Source organism: Glandiceps talaboti, chromosome 9 (genome assembly GCF_964340395.1).
Source record: "Glandiceps talaboti chromosome 9, keGlaTala1.1, whole genome shotgun sequence".
Classification (NCBI taxonomy): Eukaryota; Metazoa; Hemichordata; class Enteropneusta; family Spengelidae; genus Glandiceps; species Glandiceps talaboti.
Genome location: NC_135557.1, coordinates 14,444,867 through 14,461,654, shown reverse-complemented (window position 1 = coordinate 14,461,654; position 16,788 = coordinate 14,444,867). Strand labels below are relative to the sequence as shown.

The 16,788-nt window shown below is 36.8% G+C and overlaps 1 protein-coding gene across 2 annotated transcripts in view; it reads right to left on the bottom strand.

The window, feature by feature from the left end:
• Positions 1-16,788, bottom strand: part of LOC144440050 (uncharacterized) — a 29,196-nt gene that overhangs the window by 9,882 nt on the left and 2,526 nt on the right. For both annotated transcript variants that reach the window (XM_078129281.1, XM_078129282.1), the window contains exons 2-4: positions 4,278-7,868; positions 2,345-2,511; positions 1,622-1,762 (exon numbers count right to left, since the gene is read on the bottom strand). In XM_078129281.1, the coding sequence (XP_077985407.1) occupies positions 1,622-1,762; positions 2,345-2,511; positions 4,278-7,839 (3,870 nt within the window). In that variant the 5' untranslated portion in view covers positions 7,840-7,868. The remainder of the gene's footprint in view (positions 1-1,621; positions 1,763-2,344; positions 2,512-4,277; positions 7,869-16,788) is intronic.

The window sequence follows — 16,788 nt, the reverse complement described above, 5'->3', positions numbered from 1 at the left end:
AATTGGTCTGGTGTGATGCTATAAATAACTTAAAATACTTAAAGAGGCACAAGCTGAGTTTATAGTTTTTGTCACTCAAGTGAAAACACATACATAATAACCTCGATTCAACTATTTGATAACGTTTTAATGTCGATGCACACCTTCTATAACATTACAATTGTCTTCTGGCATCGTTAAAACAGCTGATTGCATAGTACGAATTTCTTGACCATTTTTGATACGTATGATAAATTACGTCATCAGATCGTTTAGGGGTCATATCTTAATACCAGGTTTGAGTTCAGTCAGTTGCAAGTGATGGTTAAGTATACTCCAGTAAGTAAAATACTGCGAGTACCTTATGAATATGCAGCATAAACTATGTTCAAACACACCTAAACTCAGCTTGTGCCCCTTTAAGCAAAGAATATGGGCATAACTATAATAAACCTATCACTCTAACAGTACACATAAATGTATCTCTTACATAACACATTAAAAAATCCTTCACTAGATTGGAACAACGGTGTTGCAGTGTTTTTTTTTGTTTTGTTTTTAAATCATAGTAGCATGATTGGTAGGTGGAGATATGGAACATTAGAGCAGACTTCTGGAAAGTGGAGTATTCACTGTTGTTTCACTTGAGGGGGTGGGGTAGAGGGGGTAGCTCAGTGATGTGTGACTTTCAGGGTGGTTACACTTTTGTCTGACTTGAAATGGGTGGACGGGAGGTAGTTCATTGTAATCTGACATGAATGAGGGGGTGTTTTGAATGAGGTGGGGAGGGGGCACAGTCTTCTCTACATGTATTTCACAAAAATCTTCAAGTTTGGAAACAGGATTAACTACTTGAATCAGACAGTATTTCTCATTCCAATGACCACATTACAAAGTAAATTAGACTAATATATATATATATATATATATGAAACTAGTTTCAGAGACAGTTTGCTACAAAAAAAGCTCCACATAAACAGCAAAGAAGAAGCATTTGGTGAGAAGGGTATGTATGGATTGATGGGTTTCACTCAAGGTACATTTGTACATGTACCTATACATGCATTTACATATTTCAATAACTTTCATAATTGTCAATATAATATATATTTTACAGCTCAGAGCTACAATTCACACACACGTGTCTAACTTACAAGATGGCACTGTAACAAAACAAGTTATTGAAAAAACTATATTAAAATGTTGAAGAATTGGCTATTAATTTTGCATGACAACTCAAACTTCACCTTATTTGACAAGAATTTTCACTGATGTTTCATTGAGTAAGTTACTACATATGACATTTCATTCTATTCCATTCTATTGTATTCTATTGTATTCTATTATATTGTATTGTATTGTATTGTATTCTATTGTATTCTATTGTATTCTATTGTATTCTATTGTATTCTATTATATTCTATTGTATTCTATTGTATTGTATTCCATTCCATTCTATTCACTGATAAACATCTCAAAATGATCATTCCTTCCCATCACTTGTACTCTTTGGAAAAAGGACAATGACTATCTTAACATGACACCACAAATTACAACAAAACACAACAAAACACAACAAAACAGTGCAAAAAATTGACCCACATTCTTGTGAATCAAACAACAAACAAGGAACAAGACTTACAACATGTCGTTTAGAATGTAAATCATTCGGGTCCTGAACCTCTCCAGGTTGTTGAACTTTGGGCCTTTGCTGATTCAACACTCGTCTGTTTTGTTGCCCAACTTGTCTAGCATATTCTCTTGCTCTATTAACTTTGTCTTGCTATGGGGATAAAAAGAAGAAGACAAAATGTCAGTCTATCACTTGCCGAGAATAAATCAGTTTGTGTTCAAGACAAAAAATCTCAATAAGTTAGTGAGGGCAATGTGAGTTCATGTGTATAACTGAATTCATAGTGTTAGACACTTGAACCAAGTTGCAATGCAACTGAATACAAGGGGTGAAAGCCTTTATACGTAAATATGTATGACAGAGTACACAGTGTTGGACACTTGAACCAAGTTGCAATGCAACTGACTACAGGGGTCAAAGCCTTTATACTTAAATATGTATGACAGAGTACATGTACATAGTGTTGGACACTTGAACCAAGTTGCAATGCAACTGACTACAGAGGTCAAAGCCTTTATACGTAAATATGTATGACAGAGTACATAGTGTTGGACACTTGAACCAAGTTGCAATGCAAGGATCAAAGCCTTTATACGTAAATATGTATGACAGAGTACATAGTGTTGGACACTTGAACCAAGTTGCAATGCATCTGACTACAGGGGTCAAAGCCTTTATATGTAAATATCCCTCACAAACTACACATTAAATGTATGTTGTACGCAGACTTACTTTCTCTTGAATCAATTCACTATCAGGTCCTAGTCCACCAAGTCTAATTTCTGTCTTCAGGTTCCTGTAATCCTTCATAGTGTACTGTTTATATTGTGGTTGTTGGTGTTTTTTCTGTAACCTCGCCAAGTAACCTCCCTCCTGACTAGTCCTCACACTCCTGTCATCTGAAATCACATTTAGTTATTTAGTACACATAACATATCAGTGGGGGGTTATCAAAAGCACGCAGAGATGAAACAAACAACAAATGTAAACAGAATTAAGCTAAACTACACAAATCTAGTCACTAATAAGACAGCACAGACTACAATAGAAAAAATGGGGGGAAAAAGAGTACATTTCAGAAATAATGTTGGCGGTATGTTGTACATCGTCATGTATATGGAACAATTAAACTTTGAGGTGGTGCTGACATGTTGAAATGCTGTGTTTAAGATATTTACCTAGAACTATGGAAATATTTTTATTAGTCATAATTTCTTTAAAATTATACTCTTCTCAAAGTGTATTAACTCATCCGATTAGAGGTCACGTTATGCAGAATTGGTAGAAATAACTTTGCTGGGTTCCTTAGGCATACAGAATTGCAGCAAAGATAAATAGCAGTACCTTTGCTCCCTTTCAGTAAAAAATATGGATAACATTTTTTTAAAACAAAAAAAGTCGCAGTTACTTTTGAAACAAATCTAAATGTTACCTGTACTTGTTTTAAAACAGTCGCAGTTGCTTTTGAAGCAAATCTAAATTTTACCAGTACTTTTTTTTTAAACAGTCACAGTTACTTTTGAAGCAAATCTGAATTTTACCTGTACTTGTTTTAAAAGAGTCGCAGTTACTTTTGAAGCAAATCTAAATTTTACCTGTACTTGTTTTTAAACAGTCGCAGTTACTTTTGAAGCAAATCTAAATCTTATCTGTACTTTTTTTAAACAGTCACAGTTACTTTTGAAGCAAATCTAAACTTTAACTTTACTTAAACATTGTTCTCAAAGAAAAATTGATTCTTTGTGAACTTTTGGTCTAAAATTTGATTATATTTATTAAATTTTCACAAAACTGAACTCCGGTTGATACTCTGTTACAGCAAATTATGAAGTAAACACAATGATTAATGTCCAACGATTTAAACTGATGACAAAACATACGTTGCAGGACAGGTGGTATTTGCTGTTGTGTTTCGTACATAATTATTAACGTTGGAGACTATTCTAACAAGTCCTATACTTATGGACTTAATTGCTTATGACATTAATTGAAGTATATATGTACTTTTGAGACTTGATTAAATTATAGGAATGTACTACTTTTCTACCCTTCCAGGTGTTTGTGTGGTTTTTAAATCAAATAAATTATTGAGATAATTTGAGTGAGAACATCTGATTTCAAAGAAGTTGGCACCTAGCTGGACATGTACATGTACACACATACACAAAGTCTTCACATGAGATATAACACACCCACCCACCCACCCCTCCACCACCTACCCCAATCCTCATACTTTATTCTATATGACTAGTGGTTGATTATTTTGTTGACCCAGGAACTTGGAGAAGTAAAACTTAAAATCATCTGAGGGGTTATATCCAATAATACACGGACAAATACTAGACTTTCTTGCATCCTTCATTGGCTTCACTAAATTGTCTGATTTTACATTTGACCCAACAACTAGTCATATCTTCTAGTATGGTTCTTCCCAATTGAACTAGAGAAACCACTGACTTAGCAAGTTCAATGCAAGAGAAGAATATAAGACGATTGGACAGTAAACAGTCAATTTAGAGAAGCCAATGAGGGCTGTGAGAGAGTACAGGACATACATGTATACTTGACTGAAGTTTCAAAGGTCTTTTGTCCTTAGTTGCTCCCTGGGCACCAACCCAAGTAAGGGGAGGGTGCTAAAAATTAAGTTCAATAAGTTGATACTTACCTCTAGGAGGGATATTTGGAAGCACCGTATAAGGACTGCTAACATGTTGGTCCATTGGATGTGTGTACGATAACCGTGGAGTTTCTTCGTAAAAATCATGTGCGTTCTGTACGCCATTGTAACTAAGTTCTCCAGGATCAGCATACCTTGGTGACATGTAATTATCAGTGTCTTCTGAGTATCTACGTACATGGGGAGGTACATTACCCATAGCATATGTTGGTCCACTTCCATGCCGAGCATGTCGGTTATACGCAGGCTGTCCAAAGTTTTGAGGTGGTGGTTCTCGCACATTAGGATTCATGTACGGATTGTCGTAATTCCGATAATGATCCGGTCGTGGCGTCACTTGGACATCAATATCCATGTTTTCTGGATCAATTTCTTGACTCTGATCAAGTCTTTTAATGTTCACATTTATATCAAGGTTAACTTTCTGCGGGTTTGTTCTTGGTGAAGGATTTACGGGAGCCATTTTTTTCTGAGGATTCAGCGCTGATTCTGATTGAGTTCTGATTGGAACAGAACCTCGTTGTTCAGCCACAAGCTGTTTTGTCCAAGGTTCCTGTTGTGGTTTCTTATTGTTTCGTGGTTTCTGTCCCGATTTTGTGATTTGCAAATGTTTAGATCTGTGAGCCCACACAGACTCAGGATCAACATCAGATGAGCTCTCTCTGGAGATGTTTGGAAGTGGCTGGTGAGGATTTAAAGGTGGTGTAACCATCTTTTTTGAGTGAATTTCACCATATGTTTTTCTCTGTGGTTCTCTTTTCAAATTACTTTTGTTCATATCAATGAAATTAGGTCCAGGAGGTTTTGCAGGGGAAGGAGTTTTGTATTTTTTGGGACGGTTCCCTCTGCCATCATTGTGAGATGTAGCACTGTCCTGTACTGGAACACTGCCTCTATAATGATCTGGCATTTCTTCTTGATACATATCCTCAGGTTCTTCCGTTTGATATCCTTGTTGTCCAGGGTGTAACTGCCACTGCTGTGGAGGAGGACCATGTTGTCTTCCTCGGCGGTCAAATTCTTCTTGTCTCTGCATCACATTGTAACTTGGATCATCAAAACTAGGATGTCTCTGTGGTGATTGTTGAAACCTGGGATCAAACTGCTGTTGGGGAAAGCTTTGTGGAGGAGGCCCATATCCTTGGAAATTCTGGGGTGAAGTTTGTGGATTTTGATAGTATTGGTCTTGCTGTTGGTAAGCAGGATTAGGCTGTGCAAACTGGGACTGTTGCGGGAACTGAGCTGGTTGTTGATATGGTTGAGGTACAGGTCTGTACTGCTGCAACTGTGGGTCAGGTGGTTGCTGCTGATAGGGTGCAGGTTGCCAGTATGGTTGCTGTTGTTGTTGTTGCTGAAACTGTTGTTGTGGTGGTGGTTGAAACTGTTGTTGCATGCCCTGTGGGAACTGCTGAAATGGTTGTTGTTGCTGATGCTGTGGAGGTGAAGGTACAAACTGTTGTTGAGGGGATGGTTGTAGAACTTGTGGTGGTGATTGTTGATAATGCTGTTGTGGGGTTGACTGTGGTACTTGTTGCAAGGGTGATGTTTGGAAATGTTGTGGGATCTGATTCACAACTGGGGGTGTCTGTTGCATTAATTGAGGAGCTTCATAATCTTGTTGGGGTGGAACAACTTGTTGTGGGGGAGGTTGTTGCTCTACAACTGATCTAGGTGGTGATATCTTCTCCTGTGAAGGAGGTGGTACATTATAATCTGGCCTTGTATTATGGTATTGTTCTGGTATTGGCTTTTGCTTCAAAGAAGATGCACTGGGAGTAACTTCACGCCTGCTGGATGATCCAGATTTTTTCCGAGCACTTTCTACATTTCCCCTAGCACTATCTCTTGACCCACTATATTTTCTCCTTGGTAAATCACCAGAATTTGGATGACTTGGAGGTTTTGGAAGTCTGGATTTCAGAACAAATTGTCTCCTTTTTTCACTTAAAGTGAGAGATGTCGCACTATTTGTGTGATTTAAAGGCCTTCCTTGATTATCTATAGGACTTCCTTTTTCATCAACAAAGTGTTCCTCGTCATTGTCACTATCTTCAGAGATATATTCCACCCTAACTTCTTCTTCTACTGCTGGATCGTCCGAAGTTGGGTCAAGGTCCGGTTTAGGGTCTACCTGTTCCCCATACTTGGCAATTCTGGCTTGGTTCTGTTCTCTAATGTAACTTTGTTTCTTGGAAGAATCAGCACTCCTTGGTAGAGTTGATGACCCAAGGCGACCCTTTGATTGCCCAGAAAACTTTCTTGGGACTCCATAGAACTGTTCCTCTTCTGGATCACTGCGCTCTTGAGGTACTCCAATATCATCTTCCCTTCTTGGAGTTGGTTGCTCAATGAACCTTGCACCTGATTGTGTATCTCTCCTGTCATTTACGTCGACATCTAAAGAATCGGCAACCATTGGTTCATTCAAATTCTGGTCTTCCTCTGCTGCTTCTTCTTCATCATCTGATTCCTGCTCAGCAGCCTTTGCGGCTTCTTCCATTTTGCGGACGTCAGCCAAAGATTGTTCAAGACGTCGTTTGACTTCAGCCTGATATCGTTCCTCTTCTTCAGATTCATTGTCATAGTCATTATTGCTTGTAATCGGGTTTCTATATTCCTCTTCATCTTCGTCCTCTTCTTCATCATCATCATACAACATGTTCCTGTCATAATTTTGATTATTTGGTGGATATCCATCCATTTGTGGATCTTCCATCCCGGTACTTCCCACTGGAGGATACCTTTCTCTTTCCCTACTTCCAAGCCTCTCCTGGTTACCACTTCCATGTCTACTGCCAGGATTACTTTGAGGAAGTCTGCTGCCACTTCTGCTTCTAGAGGAACCCTGGCGCCCACCAGGGAATGATTCTTGAGGTCCTCTAGGGGCACTGCCTCCTCTACTCCCTTGTCTACTTCCAGGAGAGCCGTTTCCAATGCCACTTTTGCCCCTCTTCCCTGCAGAAGGACCACGAGGAGGAAGGCCACTGCTATTCCCACTTCCATTGCGTGAGTTTCCTGAACCTTTACTCTGTGTTCCTGGACTAGGATCACTCCTTTGAGCACTACCTCGCCTACTTTCATGTGATCCCTGTCTCCCTCGTTCTTCAAAAAATGCTACATTATCCTTGCTAGGACTATTCTGGTCTACATCCATTGTCTCAGCGGGATCATCTGGCTGCATATTAGGATCTAAATTTTCTTGTTCATTGAAATTATTACTTTTATCTACTCCACTACCATCGAGAGAATCCCTTTGAATTCCTGAATCATCAACATTCTCAAATCTTTCTGTCAGTTTTAAATCCAAACTATCTTCTATCATTGGATCCCGGTCGTCATCGTCATATTCTCCTGACATCCTGTATGCATCGTACGATTTGACAGGCGTTCGTCGTCGACTTAACAAAGTGCTTTTTCCCTCATCATCAGGTTCTTGGTCAGTGTTTGGATCAGTGTTTCTTTGTGGTGAGCCCTCAAAGAGGAGGTGAGGATTATGAGCAATAATACGTCCTGATGCTGTAAGTGTATCAGATGAACCCTCTGCTGTCATAGTCCACGAATATCAGCATTCTGAATCACCTGGAAATGGAATAAAGAAAGAAAAGACAGAGTTAGGAGAATTCAAATCATTAAAATACATGTATGAACAGATTTTTACAGAGGCTGTCTTACATTCTATAACCATCTGAATATTACACAGACTACTAAACATTGCACCTAGAATACCTAATTAGCAATAGTCCAGTACACATCATAGACTACTAAACATTGCACCTACAATACCTAATTAGCAATAGTCCAGTACACATCATAGACTACTAAACATTGCACCTAGAATACCTAATCAGCAATAGTCCAGTACACATCATAGACTACTAAACATTGTATCTAGACTACCTAATCAGCAATAGTCCAGTACACATCATAGACTACTAAACATTGCACCTAGAATACCTAATCAGCAATAGTCCAGTACACATCATAGACTACTAAACATTGCACCTAGAATACCTAATTAGCAATAGTCCAGTACACATCATAGACTACTAAACATTGCACCTAGAATACCTAATTAGCAATAGTCCAGTACACATCATAGACTACTAAACATTGCACCTAGAATACCTAATTAGCAATAGTCCAGTACACATCATAGACTACTAAACATTGCACCTAGAATACCTAATTAGCAATAGTCCAGTACACATCATAGACTACTAAACATTGCACCTAGAATACCTAATTAGCAATAGTCCAGTACACATCATAGACTACTAAACATTGCACCTACAATACCTAATTAGCAATAGTCCAGTACACATCATAGACTACTAAACATTGCACCTAGAATACCTAATTAGCAATAGTCCAGTACACATCATAGACTACTAAACATTGCACCTAGAATACCTAATTAGCAATAGTCCAGTACACATCATAGACAACTAAACATTGCACCTAGAATACCTAATTAGCAATAGTCCAGTACACATCATAGACAACTAAACATTGCACCTAGAATACCTAATTAGCAATAGTCCAGTACACATCATAGACTACTAAACATTGTATCTAGACTACCAAATTAGCAATAGTCCAGTACACATCATAGACTACTAAACATTGCACCTAGAATACCTAATTAGCAATAGTCCAGTACACATCATAGACTACTAAACATTGTATCTAGACTACCAAATTAGCAATAGTCCAGTACACATCATAGACTACTAAACATTGCACCTAGAATACCTAATTAGCAATAGTCCAGTACACATCATAGACTACTAAACATTGCACCTAGAATACCTAATTAGCAATAGTCCAGTACACATCATAGACTACTAAACATTGTATCTAGACTACCAAATTAGCAGTAGTGTGACATAGACTACTAAACATTGTATCTAGACTACCAAATTAGCAATAGTCCAGTACATATCATAGACTACTAAACATTGTATCTAGACTACCAAATTAGCAGTAGTGTGACATAGACTACTAAACATTGTATCTAGATTACCAAATTAGCAGTCGTCCACGACACAGACCACTACTGGTAAACTTTGCATCTAGATTACCAAATTAGCAGTAGTCCACGACACAGACCACTAAACTTTGCAGCTACATGTACATGTAGCATACCAAATTAACAGTAGTCCAGGACACATAGACTATACTGCACACTGTATACTAGATCACCAAATTAGCAGTAGTCCATGGCACATACATGTAGACTACCAAACATTTTACTAGTATCTAGACTACAAAATTATCAGTACATGTACATTGTAGTCCATGGCACATAGACTAATAGACATTGCATCTAGACTACCAAATTGGTACATGTACCTGCCGATTTAGAAAATGGTACATTTTAACAGGTTAGGTAGAAAATATGAAAATTGCAATTCCCCTTTATTGGTACAACAAACATCAAATTCTGCTTGTACTCTTTTTAATTTTACTGTTTATGTGAAAAATAAAACAAGGTAATTACAAGTTACTAAAATACCCCTTGCGTGACTTGCCCATGGGAAAAAACTCTTGACCTTCTAGTAAGTCATCCACTTTTGTTAACACAGGCTACTGTATAGCACAGTGTGTGTGTAAAAACTATTATTCTGAACATGTAGCACTGTATTTGATAAAGAAATCAATCTACATGTATACTACCTTTTGACAGTACCCCTTTAGTCTATCTTGCAGAAATCAACACAATATAGTAACAACAATGCCTGACTCCAGGGTTACCTGCAAATATTTCTACCTGCGACAGAACTGCCTGAGGGGCATGAAAGGAAGTTTTCAATGTATTGGTCTGTCTAGAATGTAATCCCTTTGTATTTGTATACTCAATTGTAGTAGCGCACAGGCTTTAATATGACAATAGCCATTGAAAGTGTTTTCTTGCCTAAGAAATGCCTCAAGTGCACAAGAAAATGTTAACTTTTTGTTTTAAGTACGGATGGATACATGTAAATATAATGACACAAGCACATAGATCTGGGTAGGCTACTGTATTATCATTGATAATTTACATGATGAAGTCATGTGACCAACCCAGAACATCAGACTGGTGAACAAATCCACAGGTGTGGACGAACGCTTCAGTCTTTGCTTTCATAAAGTATCAATTGTTTGTAGTGTGTCAAAAGTTTAAATGTCTATGATATACATGTATACATGTATACTGGGGTGGTGGGAGGATTATTATTGCACTGGGAGAAAAAACCCATCTGCATTATGATTTATTTAGGATTACTTTTGTTCCTGCCAGGGATTATTTTATACAACATGTACTTTTACTGGTGTTTGGTTTTTCGGTTTATTTGAAATTCCTTGGATTATATTGGGTATCCATTTCTTTGTATGAATAATCCCCTGAAAGTCAGTGAAAACAAAATAAAAGTCGACTAAGATGTACAAAAGATCTTAATAAGAATTCTTACTGATGGAAATTACATGCATATCCTGTTGAAGTATTAAAAGTAACCCATACTTTGCAAACGCATATGAGTATTGTTGTAGCCACATTGATAACTTTCCTACAATGCACACTATGTAGAACTAATAAAAGATCTGTGAATTATGTACCGCAAGTAGCCATGTTGAAATTGTCAACATGCAGTCATCGTAGAAGACCAATGTTGTTAGTTACAGTAAATAGATACAGCGAATTTAACCATAGACCCTCCACCAGAGGGTGGAGGGTCTATGATTAACAATACCGTTTGGCTTTTCTGTTTGATACAACCACACAGAAACCAATAAGAAACTGCATGTGCTACACTTTAAGATAGCAAGATTGAATGAGTACAGTTTCTAGCTACATTTTGTCCAAGTGAAATGAACTACACATGCCACCATACAGACATCACATGAACACCACAAAGGACATTTTAGGCTCCCTTCATCGGGTGTTCAATACTAAGAAAAACATTGGCACCTGAATGTCTGCGTGGAGTTGCAATACATTTAAATGGTTTATTTCATTTTGACTAAATGCAGCAGACTGTTCTGCCTTTCCCCAGCAGGAGATTTACATGTAGCTAGATTTTTGGTAAAATTTGTCATTTTGACTCTACATGTACAAATGTACATGGAGAGGGTAGTGAGTGTAGAAAACGTCAACAGGTATAGGACGAGACCACCACTGTAATATACAAATGTACAATACTAATAAAAGTCAAATATTTGTTGTCATGGAGCAAAATGTCAATAAATAGGTTTTCTTGTGAGGTGATTATCAGTCCAAGTACTTTTACTTCACTGTAGATTAGTTTAACTGTTAACTTATAAATACTTTTTAACTTTTAATGATGAAATACATCATCAGACACCATTATACAAATGTAGCACAGTTTTTCATTCTGTCAAACTCATACCTACATGTACTGGGAACACACTAATAGCCTAGCTACATGTATTTACTAAATGGGTGTATTTCATAACAGTATTAACAGTCATTACAATGTACCTTTATCATAGGCCATCACATTAGTGAGTCCTCCACTAGTAAACATTGACTTATCTTTAAAATTAACACTTACATGTAACTTCAGAGATTGCTAATACTGAACAACAGGTCATACTGTTAAACAATGTAGTGTTAGTGTTGCTATTGACAACAGAATAACAGATACATGTACATGTACATGCATTAGACTGTACTAAAGCTATATCAGGTTGTGTTGTTCAGCCCTATCACTGTATCAGGCTTCTTAATCTGTGCTTCTTAATGATTGCTGGCTGATAGCATGGCAGGAATGTCTGTATCTACATACACATGTACAGTTACAATGTAATTGTTGATGTTATCTGCTCTACTACATGTATATACATACATACAATGTATACATGGTACATATACAGTACACATCATACATGGCATGTACTATATGATAGGATATATTTGTTACTATACATGTACATGTTTGTATCTGCATGTATCATCCCATTACCTGTACTTCCACATCTTGATTAGGCTCTATCATTTTCATTTACTCCAACATTCTGATTGGACAGTGCCTTTGCACAGATACATTCTGATTGGACAGTGCCTTTGCACAGATACATTCTCATTGGACAGTGCCTTTGCACAGATACATTCTCATTGGATAGTGCCTTTGCACAGATACATTCTCATTGGATATTGCCTTTGCACAGATGCATTCTCATTGGATAGTGCCTTTGCAAAGATGCATTCTGATTGGATGGTGTCGTACTTCTTATTACACTACAGTATTCTGAATGGGTTCTGTAGGTGTGCTTCTACAGAACTGTCAAGTTTATAGATAGCCAAATCTCTGGGCTACATTTGTACATGCACTTGCAGGTATATCTTTTCAAAGCTACAGGCCATGTGAAACCCAGTAAGTAAAGGTTCCCAGCGATTGGCAAGCATACCCAACTGTACTTTAATAATCACACAAATGATTACAAGTGTCAACAGATTCATATTGTCTCCTAACAATACCTCTAGAGTGTACATTGTACCTTTTGAAGGCCCCACATTATAATTTACAAGTTTCAAACAATACATATTTCCAAATTTCAAATTCCCCTCTCACTATATCACTGGTAATACAAATCGAGAAAATAGTTGAAAGGTAGGCTATGTTTGCTGAATACAAACAGTCTGTATGTACACATGTTAGACTTCTAACTCTGTAGATACACAGCCTTGTTGAAATTGTCAACATGTGGTCATTGTGGCAAACCACTGTTTTTGGTTACAGTAAATAGAGATATAAGCAGTGAATGGATTTTACTGTACAGTATGTCTTAGTGCATTCTATTGGTATGTCTACTACATTGTACATGTATGTCGCTGTCAGTCAGTTTGATGGTATTAGAAGACAAACACAGATTCAACTCATGTTCAACTTCTGGACTCAAAAGTAACAAAATTGGTAGCCTAGCGATGATTTTGTACTTTTGAATTAAAAACAAAGAACATGATATTGGAAATATATGTGTGAGTTAATAAAAAAACTATCGAATGTGTAGTTATTGTACCATAATCTGAACTAGGTTTTTAACTCCTTTTACAGCACTGTCCAAGAGACATATTTCATTGATTCAGCAGAAACACAAATGTATGTGCTCTGGGTACACCTACATGTAGTACACTATACAATGTACATATATATATTGAAATCTATGCAAGTGTTATTGCATTTCTCTCCTGTGTTTAATACCAGGGTTCTACAAGTAACTTTCACAAATACTACAAACACTGCTGTTCCATTATCCAAACCATTTCTTTACTTGAGGCGACAACTCTAAATCGTTGAAACATCCGAAAAGTCAATCCTTTCCTAAAATGGGTTCACCTGAATAGAATTGTGTTAAACTCTGCAAGTCTGATCATAATCTATTTTAATATAAATTTCTATTCCAACTAACCAGCGCAATACAATTCATCATCTCTTGCTTCTAGGCTCTGACAGAACTCAATCGTAAATCTGATTAAGTTTGATTTTAATAACATAAGTACGGATTAATGTTTGTCCATCTGACCTAGTGGTTTGACCCCACTTCTTTTATCACGGTAACTGTCCCCAGGCAAATCGACACACAACTGAAACATGTACATAAAGAAAGAAAGTACAATCGTATTTATGCATTGAACAAAATAGCCAAGAATTCAACCGTGTGTGGATTTTGTTCTCGCTTTACCCCTAACATGTCTTGTATTTCACTAGTAGCCATTTTAATATTTAAACCTAAAATGAGGTTACGATTTCCAACATCGAAGATTGAATGTGGTTACAGTATTACGTTTACATGTACATTACATGTAACATTTGTACATGGGGACACTTTATATTAGGCTAAAAAAAAAGAAGACTTGTTACTTGTCAGTGCGCGCATCACTTAAATACCCTCGTATCAGTGTTTATTTTGTGTGTTTGTTCAAAACATGCAACTAAATACGAGCCTACAGAATGTGTGTAACAAAAGCCTACATATACATTCCATATTCTCATGACATAATAATTGGATACATAAAGTATATGTAATGAATGCAAAAACCATGGCAACTGGCGATCAAATATGGCTCTTTTTCTGATAAATTATCCACATAAATCAGTGCAATTTTTCAGTGTCAATATACATGTACATGTACACATTTTATAATTACAATTCATACTGTAGACCTGAATACTTATGTTGTTTCTTTTCAGTTTTCATGTACATTTTATGAATATTTTATGCCACAATACATGGGGGTATATGATAAAACCTTTACGGCCCGGATATGGGTTTTGCGGACCTCGGTAGTACTGCTAACGGGCCTCCTAAAGTCGAGCAATTTCGCTGTACAACCTCAGTCCGCAAAACCCATATCCGGGGCCGTAAAGATTATTGTATTACTCAAGAAATAATGTGGTAGAGATCGATTTACAAAAGAAATAATACCAGATAATCTATTTACACAAGAGATAATGCTAAATACAAAAAAATACCGAAAGGAAAAGTGTTAATAATTAATGATTACATTTTATCAATGGTCTAATAGTGGTCTATTAAAAATTATAACAAAAAAGATTTTCATAAAAATTAAATTAAAAATGAGTCTGATTCCTTTGACAATTATCCATCTAGTATACTGATATACTATACAATACATTAATAGCAGTCATGCACATCTCACATGATCACGTTAATGTATTTTTACTGGTAGATTTTCTAATACTACAATGTAAGTAGCTCTCAATATACAACTTATTCACTCAATTGTAATACTTCCTCTATTAATTTACCTTTTCAAATACCGTCGAGTCGACATATGAACTAAATTCTCGTACGTCAGGTATGCTTGGTTGTCAGATTTCGTCAAATGAACTCGTTCAAGCCGAATAAAAAAAATTTGGACTTTATACAGCTAAAATGGTGTAGGCTTGGTGTTTAACTCATGGGACATTACTGTTTTGACACAAATATAGACATATTTTATCTGGAAACTAACAATAACAGAGACGCAATAATCACCGCAGGATCCTTTACCCAATCACATTGAACACTGATACGCATTGCTATTCTTTTACAGTGCAGTAAAAACAGACTTCTAATGAAAACATTATACATGGACTTGATGATTTTAAGGACTTCAATTGTTTATTTTCTAACTGATAATCAACATTTCAACTTGACTACTTCTACATCCCAACTGTACATTGCACCTATGTAATTGTTTCTTAAATTGCATTAGAAGTTCTGCTGTCTGAGGGTGTGTAAAAAATGTCATGTTACATGAGTGAAACACCAGGCCAACATCATTTTAGCTGTAACAATGTTACTGTTTCCATGATACATACATTTATTGTAGTATAAAGACCAAGTATTTTCCATGTTTAGTTCAACAACTACTCAGCATACAAGGATTGCCTAGAAACATCCACCATGCACAGAATAGCTATACGCACAACTATATGTACTGTACATGTATCTTACCATATAACACTTGTTGAAGAGTTTACAGGTGTTACTTTAATCACATTGGGCTATCACCTATCATCACCTTGTATATTACACTGGAACTTCAATGTGGTGATTTATTTGGGGTGTACAATTTGCTACTTGTATGAATTCTATGGTTCATGCTAAGCTATCAGCCAGCATACAAGAAGTCTGATGGGGCTGAACAACACGACGGATCGTACAGTCTATGCATGCTATGGGAGTTACAGATTTAGCTATTACTAGACAGGTTATCAAAGTCAACTACATGTACATGACTACAGTATACATAGATCATGTGGTCCTATCCTCAAACTGGGTTCTGTCCCCATGACTACAGTATAGATAATGCATAGATCATGTAGTCCTGTCCCCAAACTGGGTTCTGTCCCCATGACTACAGTACAGATAATGCATAGATCATGTGGTCCTATCCTCAAACTGGGTTCTGTCCCCATGACTACAGTATAGATAATGCATAGATCATGTAGTCCTGTCCCCAAACTGGGTTCTGTCCCCATGACTACAATACAGATAATGCATAGATCATGTGGTCCTGTCCCCAAACTGGGTTCTGTCCCCATGACTATAGTATAGATAATGCATAGACCATGTAAATGCAGTCCTGTCCCCATCTGAAATAATTCAAAACTGTTTTTTGTCCCATGAGAGAACTACGCAATGCTTTGTATCAATTCATCTACATGTAAGTCAAGTTTATTCAGTGATACAGTAAACTACATGTTTCAACTATTCTAAGACTGCGGGCTTAAATATGTTTTAATGGTCGTACTCCGAGTACTTACAAGAAAGCCTTACATGTACGTATTTGATTTATCTTTTCTACAAAGAAATTTTTTTGTAGATAGCATCTTTTTGAGGCAAACTTATGTGTGCTGCTGTCTAAAAACAATTTGTTTACTGTTGGAGCCTACAAGTACACCCTTTGTTGGATGAACTTCTTAGTGTCAGTCACTAAATAGCTAACAAACACATTTTAGAGTCTATAGCTACAATGTAGAAAGAAGCT